Raw genomic sequence first — 23980 nt, 5'->3', positions numbered from 1 at the left:
AGTTAAGCAATGAATATACCAGTGATTTTTAGCTTAACTTATTCTCTCCTGAAATCACCAAGATTCATTTCATAGTGAACTTAACACACATATAAATGATTTCATGATCAAGAACATACAAGACTAATATTATGCAGTTCTTTGTTATGAATAGATGATACAGAAAACAATAATTCCTATCTTAATGTAACCATAATGCTACCCTCTCTCTAATTTTATCAGTCCCAAGAACACAAGAGCAAGACATAAGAAGTGTTTGCCAAGTTCCTGCTTTATGATAAGATGAAAGCCCATGTAGCCTTACCTTTTGTACACAAACACCTATCAGAGAAACAATGGGTAATGAAATGTTTCTTTTTAGCATACCAGTCCACCTCTTTTTCCTAAATACCAAGCCAGAGCATTTTACCATGACACAGACTGTTTCATCATCATGTCAGTCAAGTCAAAGGTCAGCTTCAGTCAAATTTATTTGTTTACTGACATGAAGGCTTTACACCCTGACACATTGCTAAGATAAATAAATTTAGATTATTGAGTACACAAGACATCACATGAATGACTCAAACTCTGGATCAGGATCAGTGAAAAATTCTTGTTGCTAAACAGACAGCAACAGATAAAAATACAAGTATTTACATATTTAAAAGCCAATATTTGGATTAATCTTAAATTGAAATAGGTCTGTTAAACATGTTATCTTGCTGTTGTGCAGAAGGCAAGCTTACACTTTCCACCAACTACAAGAAGATCCCATATAGATTAATTACTTAATTCCTGAGGAACCGAAATCCAAGATAATTCCATACTCAACTGTACCAACCTCCAAATGAAATACATAGAGTTCAAGAGTTTTGAATGTAATCCAATTTCTCCAAAAAAACAACAACCAACAAAAAAAACAAAACAAACAAACAAAAAAAACAAAAACAAAAAAAACACAAAACATTTGGTGTAATTAATTAATCGAATTCCCTTCCTTATAACAAATAAATTGCCAGTTTCCATAATTTGTAGCACTCACAGCATATTATTTTCAGCTAAATACATTCCTCAATCCTTTTTCTTCAATATCTGGATCCCTGTTGTTTGCCTTCTCCCTGTTGCTTCTTGCTATAGATAATCACTGTCCACTCTGTGACCCATCTGTTACAGAGACAGGAATACAAAACCTTGTTTTCCAGACAGGGGTGTCCATGTTCCCCCATGTCCACATCCAAGTCCATTTTGGGCTCGGGACTGCAGAACAGGAGGCTGACAGAGCTCCTCTGGGAAGAGGCCAGAGCAGCCCCTTGTCAGACATGGCCAGCCTCATGGCAGTGAGGACTAAGATAAAAATGGGAAACAAACAACCCTGTGAACAGCATGACTTGTGAAGATCAGGGGAGGAGGTGTTCAGACACTGAAACAGAATACTCTCATTCAGCCATCAGTTCCCTCTTGCACTGCTATTTAGCTGACTTGCACTGTCAGTGCCTCAGTTACTATGTACCTCAGTGGAGGAGCTAGAGTCCCAGTTGGTGTATGAAGTCAACAATGCAAATGCTGAATTTAAGGCATTTGCAGAATTCAAGAAGATAACTGTAGCACAGAAAGGAACAACACTGGAATTTCTTCTCAACATTAGATTTATTGCTTCATAAATAACGTGCTGCTGAACAGCTGATGTTTGTTTCACCCTTTAGTTTCAGCATAAAACCCAAATTTTGTAATTCACTTAAAAAGAAGAAAAAGAAAAAAATAAAAATAAAAATAAAAACAAAACATGGCTCCAAGATGCAATATAGAATGAAATTATATATTTAGTGCCTAGGAAAAATTCTTCTACATGTTAGATCATCATAACCATTAATTTTAGTTGAACTACTGAAGCTTTTCTGTTTTTACTGTAAAAATTACTGATGATCTCATAATGTATATATCTGCTTGAAAATACTCATCCAAAATGTCCTTATGCCTTTCAGTTGTGATCATATAACTGAGTTGTCACGAAACAAACTGAGATATGAGCTTGCAGTGAAAATGAAAATTAGAAGTCAGCTGTATTATACAGGAGCTAGCACAGTGTAAGTTCACACTAGCTCTTTCAACCTTTACATAAATATTACCTATGGTTTCAACTTACTATATTTATTTAATCAGTTACTTATAATTCAGTATGGTCAAAACATTATTTTCAACAGTGAAACAGTTTAAGACATCAGTGAATTTTTCTTACCTGTTTTTCTCATGAATTTTCAGGATTTCATTTGTCTGCTGTAGCAGCTGTTTTTCTAGCTTGTAGGTTGACAGTGAATTTTCCAGTAGCTGAATTTCAAGTCTGGATGTTTGATTTAGCACCTTAACAATAAATTAAAAACATTAATGTATATAAAATCCCAGTTGTGTTGCTATAGCAATGTAAACATATTGAAATTCTTCTCCTCTGATTTGATGATTTATTAGAAATAACCCTAATTTCTAAATCCTTTTTTTTAAACTCAGCTGCTCAGCTAGTGCAAATGAACTCAATCAGCCTACATTGATATGAAACAGCTGACACTCTGGAACTCTGTGTGCTGTAGAATAGTACTGGTTTTGGAGAAGAAGGAAAGGTGACTGCCAAATAAGCTTTATTTCAATGGAAAGAGCAAAATATATGCTTCAAATGTTCTGTTCATTCTTATAAAGGAAGCTTAAACTAGAAGAGTGCATGTGAACTTGAATTTAAGCCAAAGTATTGCATCTGCTGTTTTGTAAATAGAATTCTAACTCTAGTTTGCCCCTGAGATCTCTCTTTGGTAGTGTTAGCAGAAATTTGATGTCTGCTTATGTTATCACCACTTGCCCTGTTACTTTTTTTACAGCTGGAGGCTGTAATCTTAAACACTGCTTTATGCAATTGTCTTTCACCTTAGCGTGGTCTGTATCAACAAAACAAATTTTACTAGATACATCAGACTGAAAGATGTTCATTCAGATGGCAGAGAATAAATGCTGAATAATAGTTCAGAAGTGAAAATAATGAATCAAGAATGAAAGTAATAAAATTAATTTTGATGGTTGATTTTGCTGAAATATTGTTTTTCATTGCATAGATTCTGGAGAAGAATTTATCAGTATTTTTTAGGTAAGTGTGCACACAAGAGCTGTGAGGTGTACTCACTACTGGAACTGAATATGATTCCTCTTTAAAGGAACCTATCAGACCTATCTTGGAAGGCCAAATACCAGCCTCATCATAGGATTAAATACTAACAACTTTTCATGTACGCCTAACAGGATTTATTTTGCAGAGTACAAAGGAAAAAAAAAATGGCTCTCAACCTTAATATATGCAATGCCTTCTTTTTGTTTGAACTTCTTTATACTCACAGCAACTTGAGTTGGCCTTTTAATAGGGTACAGTGGTTGAAAAAGTTAGAATTGATCTCTATACAGATATTTTGTTGTTTGAGATGCATATATTTGTAAGTGCCAGGTGGCATCACCATAGTTTGAGTGGAACCCAGTAGGAACTGTTGTACTACAAAGGCTGGCAAGGATCAAGGAGACAGGAAGGCACCAATAGATTAGCAAGGAGTATATATTGGTGGAGTAGCCCACTTAGTTCTCACTATCCCACTGTTATTAATCTGCATTACATTAATCTCAAGTTGAGTATTTTTGCCCATGATGAGAAGCAGTGAGCAATTTCCTGTCCTTATCTTCATCAAATAAGTTTTCTTCTTAATTTCTCCATTGTCCTGCTGAGGCAGTAGACTGAGGGAGAGGCTTGTGGCACACCTAGCAACTATCCATGGACAATCCACCACAGCCTTGGAACTATCTGTCTGTCTCGTCATTGCCAACAGCAGTCTCAGTTCTGTAGCCTTCTGCACCATGCAGAAGTGGAAGCAGGCTCTACGAGTACTTTCCCATGTTGCTGTGAGAGTTAAAGTAGGAAGTGTGTCACTGAGCTGAAGTCAGAGCAAGGACTACAGCAAGGTAGATACCAACAGGTATCCTGAGCATCCTTTAAATTCTTCAGCTATAGGTATAGAATAAGAAGGAAATCACTGGTGTTGCTTCTACCTTGAGCTGATTCATCAATGAAAAGTGAGATAGGGGCAGTATACATATATGTTTTCCCTTATGTAGTTCAGTGAGGGAACAACACGAGTTCTCAATGTCTACACCTAAAGAGGTCTTTTATACCTACTCCTACACCTTTTTCTTTGCTAAGCAAGTGATATCACAGACCATAGAAGATATTCACAGCTTCTGCATTCATTTAGATATTCTGTTGAATTTAGATATGTTTATTGTATTCATTTATATATTCTATATTCTATTGAAATACCATTCCCAACCCTTTCATAAGTTACTGTGGTATCTTTTTGATTATATGGTCATTTCAGATCACCACATTCTTTAGTGGACATTTATCTACTAATCACAATGTAGAAAAAAAGGTAACTATGTAAGGCAGCACAGCAACAGCTTGTACCTATCATTCCTAGCCAGAGTTATTTAGAGCATCTGTCTTTCATAATTGCTACAGCTTCTCAGTGCATTGTAGTGCAGCTACATAATAACATGGTAATGATATTTTAAATGTAAATAAGAACATTACGATCTCTCAAGAAGTACATATGCTACTGGAACAAAACAAATAAAGGCAACACATAAACTCCTGTGCAACATACCACATGCTAGGAAGATCAAAAATAAATAAGCATCTTAAACTGATAGAACTCAAAAGGCAAAATGCTGTATGTTGCAATAAGCCCAATAGGAAATTGTACTCTGTGTTATAACAGTGATATATGTGTCACTTGAATCAAATGTGTTGTTTAGTTCTGGGAATCACAAATAGATGGCTTTTCAAATTCATGTGCTATTATGCAATTTTGCAGTAATACATAGTGTTTTATAAAGAACCTGATGCTGGTCCCTCTATCATCGCACTGTAAAGCTGCTGATGTACAGTACCTTTCAACTAGAAACATCTCCCAAAAAGTAACCTTATAAAAGAATAAAGGCAAGTAATAATGAAGACCAAAGGCTCTGTTTTAGCCTGAAACTCATTATTTAGTTTGACATTTGTATCATTCACAGTTGGTAACTGAGCTATTAATTTGAAGTCAAGTACTGATTTAGTTTCCTAGCCATTCCAGTCTGCCTTACACACCTAGAGCTAAATATACCAACAAAGTGAAACCTAAAGAAAGTCACATAAAATTCATTGTTATTCATACCAACGTGTAAGTAAAGACACAGAGCTGTTGGAGAGGGTCCAGAGGAGGGCCACAAGGATGGTCAAGTGCTGGAGCACCTGCCCTGTGAGGACAGGCTGAGGGAAATGGGCTTGTTCAGCCTAAAGAAAAGAAAGCTGTGGGGTGAACTCATTTCAGCCTTTCAATACCTGAAGGGTACCTATAATTAGGAGAGGTGTAAACTCTTTGAAAGAGCCAATAATAGTAGGACAAGGGGAAATGGATTCAAGTTGAAAGAGAGAAGATTTAGGTTGGATGTTAGGGGGAAGTTCTTTACTAGGAGAGTGGTGAGGTATTGGAACAGGCTGCCCAGGGAGGTTGTGGATGCCCTGTCCCTGGAGGTGTTCAAGGCCAGGTTGGATGGCCCTGGGCAACCTGATCCAGTAAACTGGAAGTTTGATGGCCCTGCCATGCAGGGGGGCTGGAGCTTCATGATCCTTGAGGTCCCTTCCAACCCTGGTCATTCTGTGATTCTGTGATCTGTGATTCATTCTGTAAGTTTCTTGGAAACCTGTGTTGAAATGTTTTGCATGATGATGTACTAGAAAAGATGGGGAAAATTCCCAGCAATTAAAATCTTTTAGGAATCTGCTCAGGGAACATACCTGCGTTTCAACATCTGTGAGTTTTCTTGTCTGCTCCGCTGTCTGGCTGAGGAGGCTGGTCCCTATCTCGAGCATGGTGGCAGTGTGGTTCTGCACAGCATTCTGCTGCAGCTGCACCATTTCTGATTTCATGTTTTCCACAATATAGCTCTCAAGCTGTAAAAGAGAAAAGGTTGTAGTTGTGGTATTTTTATCTGTTTAGGCCTTCTGGTGACATAAAGATGCATCTCTGACATTCTTGCCAAATGGGGAAAATTCAACAGGGTGTTCATCTGACCAGCTGGAGCAGGGCCCTGACTTTCTGGTAGCCCCTTCCACTCTCTGAGTCCCTGTGTTTTCCCAACTACCACAGCCTGCTGACATGAAGTCCTGCTTGTTTCCATCTGTGTCAAAGTTGCAGCAAATATTTCTGGTAAAGTTCTCATGGCAGTTGAAAAATGACCACAGAAAAAATCAAAGCTCACCACAGGGACACTCTAAGTCCACTTTGATTATTATATCATGTGAGTCCTTCCTGGAAATGATGCTAGCCTTCCTGGATTGTTCCAGTCTCACAGTCATTCAACAACATGACATTTTACTGTGTTAGATTCTCTGGAAAAAGATCCACAAACTAGCAACGGGAGCCCCAAAATTTGTGAAGGAACAGAGACAATGTCATAGTAATAAGGAAGCTGTTTATCAAAAACTATTAGAAGCTGCTTTGTTCCTTTGCTTTTGTAGACTCAAATTAATTTAGGTTTCTTTCATTCAGTTAAAAAGAAGGTGAATTAGGACTCTCAAAATAAACTGAACACCCCAGAGGGTAACACTTTGTTTTTGTTTTAGTTGATGTAGGCAGGGTCATTCCCTTCTGTCCACCTAGACCCTTGCCCTGTCACATAAGACCATGAAGCAGGACTAGCCTACAATATGAAGAGATTTTTACATGCATAACCATTGTTCTGCCATCTTGTTTCATGTACTCCACAAAGTAATAACATGTAAAAAAGTGATTTGGGGCACTGTCTGCAATATATTCCACTGAAATAAGCTGGATTCTAACCAATTTACACCCAGTGAAGATTTGGTCCCTGGTTTTGTTTTGCGGCTGAACATGATTTTATGGCGAGCTGATTCCAGACTTAAGCAACCACTCTTTACCTAATAATTTTAACCACATTAGACCTCCATCTGCAGCAGCAAGGATGGTTCTTTGTGAAAGGTAAGCTGCACAACTAAATAGTGAGAGCCAGATGGAGTTGATTTAAAAGCTGAAGAAAGGAACAGGAGTTTGGCATAAACTTCATGATTAATAGGAAGGTTTGCTTTCATCTTATCTATTAGCATTCCTGTGCTGATGGGTAACTACTGTAAATGTTCTAATGAGCCACATCAGCTGAACTTACTTCAGATTTCTTACTTACTTCAGATTTCTTACAAATTTGATCAGTTATGTTTGCCTCTTATTAGTTTTAAAAACATTCTTACAGAAAAGAACACTGTTGCACTGCAAGGTGTTTGCAGAATGAGACAGTTGAGGGTTTTTGTTGGTGCTTTTTTTTGTTTGTTTATTTGCTTTAACCACAGTTTGGAAAAACAGTTAATGAACATGATGTTCAAAAGTGGTCATCCTTTAACTTCAGGCCATAAAAACTTCTGCTTGAATTACCAGGTGACCTCTCTGATCTAGAAACCTGTGGAATGTTTTAAGTGGTGGGGATTTTTTTATATATAATATTTAAATGAGATTTAACAACCAAAGAAAACTCCATACATTGCAAAATGATGCCTGAAGTGAATACCTCCCTTTTCCACTGTCAGTGGAAGTTCACTACTCTGTTTTAATTAATAAACTAAAACTGAGATATTGCAGATATTAAGCTAGTTCAAGGAACTTTTACAAATCTATTATATTTCTATACCGTGCTTTTATGTTCAGTAATACTTTGCCTTTATTTCTTTCACATCAGATGGTATATATTTTTTTGCCATCCTTTGTTTCCTGGTGGTTTTATAGCCATTGGATTTATTTACAAGATATACTCTGATGGCCAGGAATCCCTGTGAAAGAGCCCTAGGAAAGAGAATGGTTGCCCTTCTCCAAATTTTACTTCAAATACTGGAATACATGAACAGGAAACCCAAATTTCTCCCCCAGCATCAAACTTCTGATGAAACAGAGGGCCCTCAAGTCCTGGTACAGCCCAGGATTGGGTATATATTTCCATGCATCTAATGTCTTTTTTTTTTTTTTTTTTTTTTTTTTTTTTCCAGAGGTTTATAGCATGTATGCATCATGAATGTGCTTTATTTGTTCAGCTTTCTGAAACTGTCTCACTCACTGTGTAAGCTATGTTATACATGTGTGCTACTGATCTTTGGAATCCATTCATAAACATAGTGGCTAAACTCATCACACACACAAATCAGAAGTTAGAAATTTTCACACACCAGTAAAAAGAATTATGGATAAGGATGTAGATATAAAAAGACAGAAATACTTCTGTATTTCTAACAAGTTTATCTGCTTGCTATTTTTCTAATGTCACAGAAAGGACTGCATGTGTATTGCATATGTGTGGAGCTACAGCAAGTTTTAACTAGCAGGAACAAAGGCATAGACTGAGTCATACTCGATATTATAGTTTTTCTAGACTAATTCTAGTTATTGTAATCTAACACATTCTCTGCAGTATCCATTCTTGGGCAATTGTTCTTGGTTACTCACTCCTAAAGCACACGGTGATTGAATTAGGGACTGTCTCATTATGACAATAAAGCTGACTGTCTTGTTTCTGAATTAATCAGTTGATGCTTTTGTAAATATTTGGTTTACATTGGACTGCCACAATAGCTTCTGTGAGCACATCTTGGAGTACCAGGAGCTGTTCATTCAGGCAAAGGAGAGTAGAAGATTGAAATAATGAAGAGGTTCTGTTGTATTAATCTTCTTTTCTTACTTCATCTACACATCTTTTAGTTTGCTCAGCAGATTTATTGGTTATAATGACCCTGCTAAAATTCACAGTGACCAATAGGCCAAGATTTCATCTATTATTTTTATCTCAGGAAACCAATATTGACTGGGTTCATTATTGACACGTGCTGAGTTTTTTGTTTGTTTGTTTGTTTGTTTTTTATTTCTGAAGCCTTGCATTTTTGGAGGCTTTGTATTGAGTTTATTGAGCTTTAGACTGATATTTCTTTGTGCTTAGGTAACAGGAATAACATCTGTTTAACAGGTAATAGATAAAAGGATACTTTCATGGTGGCCTCACCAAAAATAAGTGACACACAGAAACTCATTCCCAAGAGTAATCCTGAGAACACTTAGGTTCTTGAGTCTCTGAGAATCTGTTCATGCCATAAGTTATTTTCAATTTGTCAAGAGATTCTGCATTAAAAAGTAGTTATGTCTTTTCAGGTGAGTGTACTTTGTATATTTGGATTTTCAAATCCTTTTCAAATCCTACTAGTTACTTTTCTTTCAGTTACTTTTTGTTGAAATAATGAAACAAAATTCTTTTCTGCATTCTTTATCCCAGATTCCACCCTTCCCACTGCATGGCTTTCTATTGTTCATTGATGTCCCTGTTATTAACTCAGATGCATCTGCTTTCAGTAAGACTCATTATGTTGTACAGGAGTTTTCAGAAATGCAGAATTACAAGTGGGATGCATAATAACGTTATAACATTCTCAGAAATAAAACTGTCAGAAGGTTCAGTGTTATTGTTTAATAAACATTCCAGAGGATTATACTTTACAAGTATCTAGCTTTTTCTGGACAACGTTTATTGAATAATCTTCATAGAAACCACCCAAACACTAACAGAACTATTAAAATGGAAACTGCAACTTAGGGCCTAAGAAAATGATAATGGCTTGTGGCAGACGGCTTATAAATAAAATAAGAAGTTTCTCTTTTACTTTGATCAAGTACTGTTGGTCTCATGTAATTATATGGTAAGGACTGCTATGATATCCAGATGACGTTAAGCTTTCATATGCTGCCTTTGCAAGAGAATGCAAGTTAAAGTAACAACATTCTGCTTTCACTCTTCTACTATCAACTGTATGTTACACAGCATTTGTAATAATAGAAAGACAATACACCAGTGATATAAGAGCTGTTCTGTCTTGTCTTGCTTTGCATATAAGAAAATGTACAGTAAAAACGTATTACAGCAACCTGTTAATACTGTTTTCTCAATTCCTTTGTCAGTGTGGGGGATCACACATTAGGGAATCATCTGAAAGAAATATTTGTAGCAACACAGAAAATTTTCTTTTACAAATACATAAAACACCTCAGTGGCAAATTCAAATATATAGAATTTCTGATAATTTTACAAAATTGAAGTAGTTAGGAAGGAGCTTATCTCTAAGAAAAACCATACAGATAGGTTGGGTAGGGTAGGGTAGGTAGGGTAGAACAGAATAGAGTGGAAGAGAACATAATGAAAGAATTAAATGGAATAGTTCTGTTGGAAGGGACCTTCAGAGACCATCTAGCCCAACTAACTGGTCACTTCATAGATACCAAAAGTTAAAGCATATTATTGAGGTCATTATCCAAATACTTCTTGAATGCTGAATACTTCTTGAACGTGTGCCCCGGTGGCGCAGTGGTAGAAGTGCCGCTTGCAACACTGGAGGCCCGGGTTCGAATCCCCCCTGTGGCGCAAGTGGTAGAAGTGCCGCTCTGCTACACAGAAGGCTCAAATCCCGGGAGTTGGACTCGATGATCTCTAAGGTCCCTTCCAACTCACACAATACTGTGATAATGTGTGATACTGTGAATGCTGACAGACACGAGGTATCAAGCTCTTCACTAGGAAGCTTGTTCCAGTGTCTGACCATTCTCATGGTAAATAAATCTTCCCTAATGCCCAGTCTGAGCCTCTTCTTGTATAGTTTAGTACCACTGACATGCATCCTGTCATTGGTGACCAGAGAGCAGAGCCCAGCACCTCCCTCTATTTCCTCTGCTCAAAAAGTTACAGAAAGAAATGAGGTCATCTTTTGGCCTCCTCCATGCTGAACAAACCAAGTGTCCTTACCCTCTCCTCATAGGACATTTTGGCCCTGTTACCAGCTTTGTTGTGGTCTTCTGCATGCATTTAAGAACCCCAATGTGCTTTTTATATAGTGGAGCCCAGAACTGCAAGCAATATTGAAAGTGCTAAATAGAGTAGAAGAATCATCTTTTTTTACCAGCTCACTATGCTGTGTTTGATTCACCACATATATATTTGCATATTTAAAAAGCTGGCATTACAGTTATTTATTTTTCTAACTAGCATCAGCTACCTATTGGTGAATAACAGAATATCCAGAAAACAACAGTTTTACAGAAATCCAACCATCTCATACAGAACTAGGAAGTAGAGACAACCTAAATACAGCATTCATCCTTCCACTGCTTCTGCTTGTATGCAATCAACAGGAATCAGAGAAAATGCAGGTGGAGAGGACACAAAGGCAATGAATAATGCTCAGAAGTTAATGCATTCATCTACTCCTGATATGGAGCAGCTCTACCTGGATCTTAAGCATATCAAGGAAAGTGCACATCAAACATAAAAAGTACTGTAGATATATGAAAGCTGCTCTGAAATTAGTGCCTCCTCTTTATTTTCATAGAAACTGCAACAGATACAAGTAGCATTATTTAATTTGGTAAATTCTCAACTAGAAAACACTATTTTTCAGTAGCGTCTCCACCATAAGCTGTGCATTTTGGTTAGCAATGAACAAGGGCCTGTATGCTGCACTCCTAAAGATCTGCACCAGCAGAGGTGACCCACTGTCACTGTCACCACTGCTGAAACGCATCACTCATCACCTCACTGTGCTCACATCCACTCTTTGGTCTCCATAAATGTTCAGCAAGCATCAGCAATCAATTCTAATATGAATCAGAATTAAAAGGAGCCAGGAGAGTAACCCAGCAACTGTAAATTTAGCTGAACAAACATTTAGGAGAAAAAATAGCTAGAGAAATTTTGCTGAATCATTTTTTTTTAATTGTAATATCTCCAAACTTCTATCCCTCACGCAGCAAAAAGATAACCATGTTAATGTTTTGAGTTACCCCTTAATGATAGTAGTTTATTTGCATAATACTTAACCAATTAATTATTCTCTACTCATGTTTCTGAAGTTTCATACTTTCAGTATAACCAATAATTTTTATTTCTTACTTAGATTTTTTTTTTAATCTTAAATCACCGTAATGTGATTTTTCCATATTCTATCCCTATCAGACAAACAATGACTTGCTGTGTATGTATCTTTCTAAATCACAACATGCTGAAATTAATATATGCAATTCTTAACTGAAATAATCATAACATTATTTTTCCAAAACCTAATCTTGTAAATATATTGAAGATACTTTGCCTTATTGGAAATTGAATCATTGACATTTCATTTGTTTACTAGCTAGCTATAGAATGTAACTAATAGAGGCTTACAATCAAATTGCCCTCAGGAAAAACAAAAACAAAAACAAAAACAAAACACCTGTTGTTGATTCTCTATGTTTAATTTATACCCTGCATAAGATCTATATAAATAAAATGTTGAATATGTTCTCATATGTATAGCAGCACACTGCTATAAATATCCACCACTTGTATCTTTTAGCATCTGACCAGTGAAACCAGTCTCATTCTGGGCACAAAGGCCAAACCATTCAATTCAGCTAGCAGATACTGAGATCTCTGATCCTGATGACTTACCTTATACTAATTATGCTTGTCCTCATGGTGGTTGAACCTGGTCTTATAGCAAACTTCAGTTAAAAAAATGCTATGAATATAGATGAATCTTTTAGGTATTGCAAATATATATTTATTTTAAAAAACAGATTTTTCTTTCAAATAAATAAATTTAAAAAAGGCTATGCAGTTTTGTCAGAAGAAATCAGTCATAAAAAATGTAAAATATATCGATCGCCTTCCCCTTGTCCACCAGTGCTGTCATTTACCATGACTTGAGCAAGGCCTTTGGCATGTCCTTATCTCCAAATTGGAGGTAGGTGGATTTGATAGGTAGACCACTAGATGGATAAGAAATTGGCTGAAAGGCCACAGAGAGAGGGTAGTGATCAATGGCTGTATGTCCAGGTGGAGGCTGGTAATGAGCAGTGTCCCCCAGGGGTCTGTCTTGGGACTGGTGCTCTTTAACATCTTTATCATTGACACTGATGATGGAATTGAGTACACCCTCAGTAAGTTTGCAGATGACACCAAGCTGAGTGGTGTAGTTGACACTGTGGAAGGAAGGGATGCCATTCAGAGGGACCTCAGCACACTTGAATAGTAGGCCCAGGTGAACCCAGTGAGGTACAACACAGCAAAGTGCAAGGTTTTGCACTTGGGCCAGAGGCCAGAGGAATCCCAGAATACAGACTGGAAGAAGCAGTTCTTGAGAGCAGCTCTGCAGAGAAGGACCTGAGGGTCTTGATGGATGAGAAACTTAACATGAGCCAGTAGTGTGCTCTTAAGGCTTGGAAAGCAAATGGTATTCTGCGCTTCATCAGGAGATGGGTAGCCAGCAGGGACAGGGAAGTGATTGTCCCTCTCTACTCTGCTCTTGTGAGGCCCCAGCTGGAGTACTGTGTCCAGGTATGGAGACCTCAGTACAAGAAAGACAGAGAGGTGTTGGAGAGGTTCCAGAGGAGAGCCACAAAGAACCACAGAGAACCTCCCCTAGAAAAATATGCTGAGGGAGCTGGGCTTGTTCAGCCTGGAGAAAAGAAGCAGCCTTTCAGTACCTGAAGGAAGCCTATAAACAGGGGTGGGGGAGGAGGGGGAGTGGTAAACTCTTTGAAAGGGTGGATAACAACTGGATGGGGGGAAATGGTTTTAAGTTGAAGGAGAGAAGTTTTAGTTTGGATATTAGGGGGAAGTTCTTTACTATGAGAGTGGTAAAGTGTTGGAGCAGGCTGCCCAAAGAGGTTGTGGATACCCTGTCCCCAAGGCCAGGTTGGATGGGGCCCTGGGCAGTCTGGTCTAGTAAATGGGGAGGTTGGTGACCCTGCCTGGCAGGGGTGTGTGTTGGGGGGAGGGGGGAGGGTGAAGATTCATGATCCTTAAGGTCCCTTCCAACCTGGGCCATTCTGTGATTCTGTGATTTAAAGGCACATAGACATAAATAGCCTTTCAGCTTTATCCAGGTTCAATTAAGTATCTACAGGAATTTTCTGTCAGAATGTTGGACTTCAAGAAAGATGTATGTTATTTTCAAGGAGACTTAAGATGATGTAAAATTTCCATAATTCTGGAAAACTGAACAAATCAGGAAAGTTTAGCTTAATAAAATGGTTAACAGGAAAATAACTAATTATAAGCATGTAAGAATGCAAAGAGAAAGAGAATCATATGTTTTCCATATCCATGAAGCAGAAATTTAACTTTTTCATATAAGAGAATTGTTTTATAACAGTACAGGTAGTAAAACACTAGTAAAATGTTTGTTGGAAAACTGAAAAGTCCATCACAGGGGGTCTTAAAAGAATGTTTTAGGTAAAGATCAGAATGAATAAGTGGTATTTTATGATTCTTTCTTATTTTTTCATTCACATTCTTGTGTTGTTTTACTTCAATCTGTAAGCTTACAGAATCAATTTTTGGATTTAAATTTTATAATATAACTATTACTGGCCAGCAAAGAATTTGGAACACTCATCTCCTAAGAAAACATTCTGAATGAAGTCAATAGGAAAGAAGGTTCTCATCATTAACTAAAACCAACAAATTTTAAAAATGTATTAAAATCAAATGTAATTATATAAATAAGAGAAATTGTTCTGTACAGACAGCAAAATCAAGAATGTCACCAAGGATGTTTCTGAATGTATGAATATATCTCAATAAGAATGTAGCCTACAGACCCATCTGAGAAAGTCCATATAATCATGGCACTGTATTGTACTTAAGTTACTTATGCTGCTTTAGAAGTGGCAGTCTCTGAAAAGCAGTCCATTTGTAGATATTTGAAAGTCAGTGGTGGCTTGGCATTTTTGTGCCATGTTCATGTTATACAGTCAAGTACATAAAGTGTATTAGGTAATAATGATGTTGAATAATGCTGTACACTGTATGATACCCACTGGAATCTTGAGAAACTGAAAGACTATTTCTATTAAACACTGTACTTAATAAAAATAGAAATAGTCCCTGCTTTGTCTGTCAGGACAATATATAGAGAACACAGAGTTCTTTGTTTCAAGACATCAGAAGACTTCCTTGGTAACATTTACAAAGTACTATAATATTCAATATATGAGTAATTTAGAAAAGCAAGAAGTATCATGAAATATCTGGCATATCAAAGACAGTGTATTGACATGGGCAAAGTATTGATTTTACTGGCATGATAATTCAATCTGAACTTCCTACTAAGATATCTTCAAGACATCTTTCCAAAATAGTTTGCAGAGTTTTATATCATTCTAAAAGCTTTCATGCCTTAGGCAAAGCCAAAAAATCAATATAAATGAAATTTATTTTTCATTTCAAATATGATTAATTACTGTCATTGCAAAAGCATACAACACATTTTAAGGATTAATTTTACTTTTATATGAATATTAGATCTCTAGCTTTTTTTATTTTAAGGTTTAATGAAAGCAATAAGCAAAATAACAGAGAATCATATCAAATGTTATTACATAGTCCCATAAGGAAGCTACTTAGAGCAACTAAATTAGAGCAGTATGTTCTTATTTTCTACTGATTAGTAATATTTCTGGTTCAAAGAATTATCCAGTTTAATGTTAATCTTTAAAAATTTTATGCAGGGTCAATTGTATTTTTCTTTCTTGATCTAAATTTCCAGGTCACTTAATTCTATAAACAAAGTTTTTTATGATTTTACAGTTGGCTGCAAACATGACCCATGCCTGATATTCACCAAAGAAAAAGGTATGACTGTAGAAAAGGCATTGTCTGCCATCTTGCCCTAAACAAGCAAATTAATCTCAGGAGGGATTTTTTTTAGATCACTATGGAAGTGTGGAAATAATTTTCTTTGGTGAATTCACGTTTACGAATCACCATGCTTTCTGGAATGGCTGATTTTCTAACAACTTCTGTGTAGCTGAGTGTTTAGACCTATTGTGGTTTATTCCTGAGGAAGGGCATACTGTTTGTAATCAAACTAAGCTAAAATCAAGTATCTCCTTTCTACGTTACATAAGGTCTCTGAAAAATGTGGCTTTCAACTGCATAAATAGTTCTGATTGCTATATTACACTGCTGGCATGTAGCTAAACTTTCAGTGAACCTGGGAAACTGTTGTATAGTTTGGAGGCAACACATACCTTTATATTTATTTTACTTGAATCGCCATCCCTGGATGTGTTTAAGAGCCATTTGGATGTGGTACTCAGGGATATGACTTAGCAGAGGTTTGTTGTTGTGGTATTGTTTTGTGGTTGTTTTTTAAGAGATAGGCTACTGGTTAGGCTGCGGTTGGACTTGATGATCTTCAAGGTCTTTTCCAACCTGAGTAATTCTATGATTCTATGATTCTATGATTTGTATTATAGGAGATAGAATCATGTTTTAATATTGTTTCATAAAATTCATTTGTAATTCTGCTTGGTTTCTTACACTCATCTCTATGACATCTGAGCATATTTTTGGTATTTTATAAAACACTGTAACAAGAATGGTTATGAGATTAAGGCTCAGCTGCATATCGCTCTAGACTTTGCACAAGTTTCTTCTTCCTGTAGTGCCTGATGTAAATATCGTAGAAGGGGAATCTCTTCATTCATTTCCAGGAACTATGCCTTCAGCTTTTAGATCCTCTCTGATGAAGAAATCATCAAACATTTTTATTACATCTGTCAGCATTTCGTGTTTAGTTGAAACTTCCTTGGAGAATAACTTCTGCCTTTTGTGAATACCTGATACAACTGCTCATAACCAGATGAAAACCCTAGGCATTGTATTATGATGATGACTGCTGTTACCTTAATCAGGTAACCTTAAGAATCATGCCCTTTGGTAATGTGCTTTGACGGCCCCTGGCTAAGTTACACACTGGTCCTTACACCAATATGGTGAGTTGTAAAATTAGATTGTGTGAGTCCCTTATATAGGTTTCCTATTTCCTTTACACCTCTTATACATATGCATGACCCCTTCTTCATATACATGACCCCATCTACATATGCATGACTGAGCAGGGGAGAGCCTGTCTCCGTACATCTCGAGTGACCATCCAATTCTAATACAACTGCCAAAATCTACTGTCTTAATTTTGGGTCTTTATTGATTTTTAAACCATAAATGGGAAGTATCGATACACTAAATCCATTCTGAAAGTGCTGCAATTTCTGTTCATACTGGGCTACGGGAGCTCCAGAAACATCAAACAAACACCTTCCCCACTGTTGCAGGCAACTGTTAATTGAGGGACACCCATAAATTTCCAATCCCTGTGTCCCACAGCCTTAAAACTGTTGGCCAAAGTCATGAGCTCCATCCTATGCAAGCACATCCTCTGTGTGTGATTTTATCATAAATAGTGGTGAATAAAAATAAAAGTGTTCAAGTATCATTTACTAGATGACAGAGAGTAATTCAAGCTTCCAAGAGTTTCAGTGTTACAGGAAACTCAAAGCTTACTGTGTGTACTCCCTGTCTGTCTTGAATGTGATATTTCACAGACTTCTGGTAAGAATTGAATCATGGTAGGGTTTTGCTTTGTCCAAAAACAGAAAAAGAGTAGACCCAGTGGTTCTTTTTGCCATGATTAGTGTTTGTGAGTCTAACATTATCTCAAAACACAGAGAAAACTGGAAGCAGAAGAGATATGCAATTTCATGTTGGTTCATGGTCTGCTAGAGGACAGAGTCTGCTGCTACCAATGTGTGACTCTTACCAACACATTTGGCATGTATAGAGCAGCTGAGCAGACACATTGCTTGTAACCAGATGAAATCCCTCACCTGAGCACCTATTATTTATTCTAAGCTTTACAATGAATGTGTAACTTTGTAAAGTGGGAGGTGGCCCAGCCAAAATATGTGCAGCCCCAGAAAACCTGATTTCTTCCTGTGCTAATGGAACAGCACAAATAGCTAAATAAAATTATTGTTATTATTGTTATCATTGTATTAGAATGAGAAACCTGCGTAAGAACCTGAGATCAAAACTGTCACATATTCAGCATATATGTACATATATTTGCACATACAAATACAATAAATATGAGTGCATTCCAGTAAGTAGATTATTAAATCCCTGATGTAGAAGCAGCAGTGAAAAGATCTGAAGTTCTCTAAACCATATAAAGAAATATTCTGGTACTCAACTTACAGAAAAGACTATGAAAACCAATAATACAAAAGCATCTTGGTGTATCTGGAATGGAGTAGTTCAAGAGAGGAATTAATAACAACTGTTTAACAACTGTATAGAAATATAAGACCTTTTTTACAGAAAATATCAGAGCAATATAAGTGTATGTAGATGATCCTGGTTCTTCTCTTCATTAAATTCATCTGTGTATTTTGAAAGGGAGCAATCACACATTTCCCTTAAGCCATGAATGTGTGTTAATACAACCTCCTTCATCTCCAATTGTTGGAATAGGATTAAGGATGTGATTATGGAGATCAATTCCTTGCCTTTGTTTACTTCATGAATGCTACAATTCCTGAATGAGAAGTGTAACACTATAAGTTTCTCTAGAGTGATCAAATAATGGGCAGAAATATTACCATTCCAATTAGCTGCTAATGGAATGATCTTAGTGGACTTGCAATGATAAGGAGTAGAATCAGGTTTCCCTGTACTTTGCATGTACCACAAACTTAGTAGTTGTTACAAGAAAAATGATTTGACAGTATCTTATTTTACCAAAATTCTGTACCACAAAAACCATGGTCCAAACATATCTGAATATGGGAAAATGTGTAAATCTTTTGGAGATATTCCTGCATTTATATCACTGCAAAGAAGAATAAAAGGAAGGGGAGTAACAGGGGAATATTTCCTCCAAAAGCCATGTTCTAAGACCAGCATTTTTCCCCCTTTTTCCAGGACCTGGCAAAATACTCTCTTCTACTTCAGTTTACCTTAACCACAGCTCTTCCTGGAAGTCAATGTTAACAAAAAAACATCCCTCTGTAAGTCCTGAAACCATGAGCTAAAGTGGGAGAGAGCACAGCCTTCAGTTTCTTAACTACTAACTCACTGTCTTTAGTTTCTCTAACTGTTACACAGCTCCTATTGCTGCTGTTAACATACATACATACAGAAACACCCAGGCAGAACAACAGATGTGGTCGATTTCAGACAGAGGAAGAGGGGTCTGTGCAAAAAGTGGATAGCTAGACCAACAGACAGACAGTTTGTATACAGTAACTTGAAAATACATCCAATTTTACAAGGGAAAACAGAAGCCACTAGGCATTACTCCTAAATGTTATCCTTAATAAAAAAATAAATAAATATATAAATAAATAAATTTTAAAAAGAATCATAAATAATTAGATCCAAATGGCTTGCAATGCATGCATGCTCAATACAGATTCAGAGAATTAAACTTTTTAAAATGACAACCTGGCTACTTTTTCCTAGTAAAATCCATTTGGATGTCTGTGATGTATTCTTTAGACATTCTAAGTATGACTATCATGCCTGTGATCAGTTAACTAAACTCCCAGGAGTTCTGGCACCACCACTGCTCCTGCATTCCCAGCAAGGCGTCAGGGTCAGCTGTCAGACTTCTGCTCTTGCTGATTAAGTTGCCACTTCTGTTTGTAAATTTCCACAAAATGTCCGTGTGCCCGAAGTGATAACGATCACAGTCACTTCCTTTTTGTAATCCAGGAACATGCACTGGCCCTTGCCCCAGTGGAGCTTCACAGTTCACAAATACAACGTGACATTCCTTTTGACATGATTAATGTAGTGAAAACATAGAGCAGTAAGTAAAGATGAGACAACATGGTTATTTTAAATTCTTCTTTTAGTTTGCTTTCTTGATGTACCTTCTACGCTACTTTTAATTTTACAGTAAATCCCAGGTAGACTCTGTGTAACAATAAGACTAATGTTTTCTTGCCAAGTAAAACCTCATTCATAAGAGTGGTTTTGTAATAAGTCAGAAGCATTCAGAAAGTAATCAAAAATGCATTGAATAAACTAACACATCACCATAACAATAGTACTAAATAAAATGAAAATATCTCAAGCCCTTGAAAAATGCTGTAACTTTCAGAATCAGGGATGTCCAACATTCAAATCAAATACAGATATTCCTAAACTTTCAAGTATTCAGATTCAGGATTTTAGTTCAGTCTCATTTTCATAATGATAACCATGTGGTACTGTTCTTCTCTCTCATGGGTAAGGAAAAATATCTGTTGCACTGTAGTTGCAGAATATAAATGCAAACATTCAGGTCATTAGTTTAACCACATGTGCAGAACATGTAGGAATTAAGACAACATTTCTCATGACTACAGCTATTTGATCTAAAGGAGAATTGACATCAATAATGTTCATATCTATCACACTTTGTACCATAATAGTAGAGAACAAAGTGCTCATGAATCCTGAGGAAAGTTTAGCAGCTGTTTTGCTGAGATGTAGGTCACAATTACACTAATAGACATTCTGCCCATTAGCTGGCAATCGTATTCGTGCCCTATAGTCAGGGCATTATGGCATGCCAATTTCTTCAGTACTGAAAACAGAAGAAAAATCTTGTCAGACCTTAAAAGAATGCTGTGATTGTAGATCTAATCATACTCATGTGTGCTGCTCTCAGATGACTCAAGGAAACTGTTTCAGTTATGGCAAAGCACATCTCCCCCCCCCTACAAGTCCCTGTACTCAGACCAGAGGAAACTCATGTAAATGACACACACACACACACACACACAAAATAAATAAATAAATAAATAAATAAAATTGTGCATGAATGTTCCAGGATAGAGGTTTTTGTTTGTTTGTTTGTTTGTTTGTTTGTTTGTTTGTTTGTTTGTTTGTTTTGTTTTTTTTTACAGAACACAGGTCTTCCACCCCTGGTACTGAAACAGCATCAACCCAACTGTATGCCATGCCTGAGGGTCTAATTGCATGAGGGGACCAACAGAGCCATGTGAAAGACCTGTGGGGTGACAGGCTAGGAAACCCCTATTCCCCCTTGCATCGCTGTCTCATCTGGATCCAATACTTTCAGTTCAGGTAGCTCTGAGGTTTCATTTCCACAAGATCAAGTAATGTGGGGTTAGGACACATGTGGATTTATCTCTGGAAAAAAAAAAAAAAACATGGTCCTCTACTGGAATGAGACAGGAAGGTCAGATAAAGTCTGGAATCCTGATATATTAAAGTCAATGGATGTTTTGCAGTTACCCTCAATTTGGCCAGAATTTTACCCTTGAGACATCACTTTTCTTTTTCACTTCCAGCTCCAGAAAGGGTCAAAATATCTTCACAAAGCCAATAGGAATGTCATTATTTTAATATTAATTAGCTGTTTGCAATTGTAATCTGCCCTGAAACCAAGCAATGGGGTTTGTCATCTTAATGTAAATCTATTACTATTATATCCATGATTATTTTCTTGTGAAAGGAATGATGTTAACATTAGTACAAATGTGTAAATAGGGATTATTAACCATTATTATGGTTGGACTAAAATGCTAACACCTAAACATGAAAAAAAAAAAAAAAAAAAAAAATTAAAAAAAAAAAAAAAAAAGATAAAACATAAGTGCTTTTGTTCTACTTGAAATAAATTACCATGCTACCACAAACTCCCAGCAGGAAAAGGAAAGGAGAGATGTAAATTTCTGCAAAAGGTGTAAAATGTTTAATGGATTTTTGTGTGACAGTGGTAGAAGCAGTGGGATGATTCATTTTGTCAGTGTGGTGACAAAGAATCAGGAAAACAGAACTTTTTTCTTTGCAAATGGACTGCAAAGCCCTTCACAAAGCTGCTTTCTTTAAAAGGAAGAATCTAGGAAGAATTATGTAAAATGAGCAAAAGCTGCAGAGTTCCAGTTGAGAGCTGAACTTCCTGAAAGGTCGGGGTGTTTGGGGTTTGTTTGAAGCTTATCTTTTGGTCTCTCTTCAGCTATAACCTGGGCTCCTTCCCAGCTGAGCAGCAGCAGTGGCTTCGCTTTCACGGCACCCCAAAGCAGGGGCCATTCCAGCAGACCACTACAGAGAGCAGGCCATGGCTCGAAGGCATCTTCTCCATCATAACCCACAAGCGAGTTGTGACAAGAGGCTCAGATAGAAATTGGCAATAGTATCACTGATCTGAAAGGCTTCTTCCAGGTAGGACTTCTGCTTGCCAAAGAAAAATAGGTAACTACAAAACTGCTGTAGCTGATAGTTCCTCCTCCAAACTGACAGCTGAGTGTTTAGAAATAGTGATTCTCCCTCTTGCATTCATTCACTTATTAACTTCTGCATTAGATAGGGTTACTCTGAGGTTACTTTTTAATCTGGGATGGTTGCACAGCTTGGCACTGACAGCAGAGGAACCTGCCTGCTTTCACCACTGAAAGCAGATTTTTGCAAGATGTAAAAAGGAATACCTCTAGCTGTACTTAAAGAAATCCATGCAGATTTCTTTTTTGGATATTACAAGAGAATAAAAGAGAAGTAGTCACGCTTTATTCATTTGTTTCAGCTTCCAGAAACTCAGCACAGATTGTGGATGCTCCCCTCCTATTTGAATTCAATGCATTCATAATGCTGCTTCTATTTTTGTGAGGTGGAATGGATGTGGGCTCTGGATTTCTGGTGGCTGCAGCTGATTATTCTCAAGTCAGCTCAGTACAAAGGTTTAGTCTATTCCCCACTTTCCTAGTGGTGACAATGTATTGGTGTAAGTGACAGTTCTGTAATATGTAGAAGTAGCTTCTGTTCTCATCCTGCCAGAAAAGATTGTGTTCCACAGCTAAGTCAATTAATTTATCAGGTAAAAAGGAAGCTGATGCTGATAAACCATCTGTTGCTAAAATTAAGAGTGTGAGTCCCTGCTTAATAGCAGTGCCTATAAAACACACTGAAATAGGAGTAGCTAAAGAGCACGTAACATCTGAACTTTTGGCTTCCTGGTTTCCGTGACCCCTCGTCAAGGCTGTTACATTATCTGACAGAGTTTCTGATACACCTGTGAAATAAGAAACTGAAACATGGGCTGTCCCAGTAGCTTTCCTTCGGTGGCAGCTCTAATTTCCTTTTGTAAATATAAAGTAAGCAGTGACTTTCAGAAAGTAAGCTCCATGTGGACTACCAAAATCACAGAGTGCAACTACAAGTCATATAAATACTTTCAGAAAAAAGTTCCCTACTATTGTTTCTAGATCATGCTTAAGCTGCTATGTAAATCAATGTCCCCATAAACAGTATACAGTTAGCTCTGGTGAAGTTTATAATTAGAGTGCAGTACTATAGGAAATAATCCTGAATTGTCAAGGGAGGAAATAGATGATCAAATAGTTTAATTATTCTGTACATTTAATTATACTGCAGTTAACTGTCCTTTTTTACATCAGAAAATTGATGGCTTAATAATAAATAGGAGATTTGATTTAAAGGTGACTTTTGATGTTAATACTTTTGGAATAATCTTATGTAAAATAAGATATAAGCATACATGGAAAATGGTTTACTGTCTCTTGCCTGGATAATTTAAATTGATTTTAAGTATTTGAAAGTTACTGAAAAAACCCCACAAAACTCAATGGTTTCTGCACCATTATGTTAGAGAGAGACATAGGAATTCAAAGCAATAGAAAAATATGTCCCTCAAGTAAAAAGAAGAGAGAGAGCATATTACAGAACATCAGAGCTGCTGAAATAAAAACAACCCAACACCTACACTTGTTAACTTCCAAAATTGGATTAACTTACTTATTTCTTCTCTTTCCATAATTCTGTGTAATACTGCTCAAATTAGTGCAACTTTGATACCATTCAAGGATAAGTTTGTTAGCACATTAAATTAAGTTTAAATTCATACACTTTTTCCAACATAAACAAATAATCCAAATATTTTCATCCAGACACTGTGATTTTCAGTTACAGAAACAGAACATTCTGTAAGAATTTAAATCCACAGTGTGACCTGGAATATTTTTATAACACAATGCCAACTTAA

The 23980-nt window shown here is 36.8% G+C and overlaps 1 protein-coding gene across 1 annotated transcript in view; it reads right to left on the bottom strand.

Moving 5' to 3' along the window:
- ANGPT1 (angiopoietin 1) overlaps positions 1–23980 on the bottom strand; it is a 152129-nt gene that overhangs the window by 74760 nt on the left and 53389 nt on the right. The window contains exons 2-3 of the mRNA XM_072329227.1: positions 5843–5998; positions 2219–2340 (exon numbers count right to left, since the gene is read on the bottom strand). Of these exons, the coding sequence (XP_072185328.1) occupies positions 2219–2340; positions 5843–5998 (278 nt within the window). The remainder of the gene's footprint in view (positions 1–2218; positions 2341–5842; positions 5999–23980) is intronic.

Source organism: Excalfactoria chinensis, chromosome 2 (assembly GCF_039878825.1).
Source record: "Excalfactoria chinensis isolate bCotChi1 chromosome 2, bCotChi1.hap2, whole genome shotgun sequence".
NCBI lineage: Eukaryota > Metazoa > Chordata > Aves > Galliformes > Phasianidae > Excalfactoria > Excalfactoria chinensis.
Note: the sequence above shows the minus strand (reverse complement) of the source record. Positions and strands in the feature narration are given on the sequence as shown.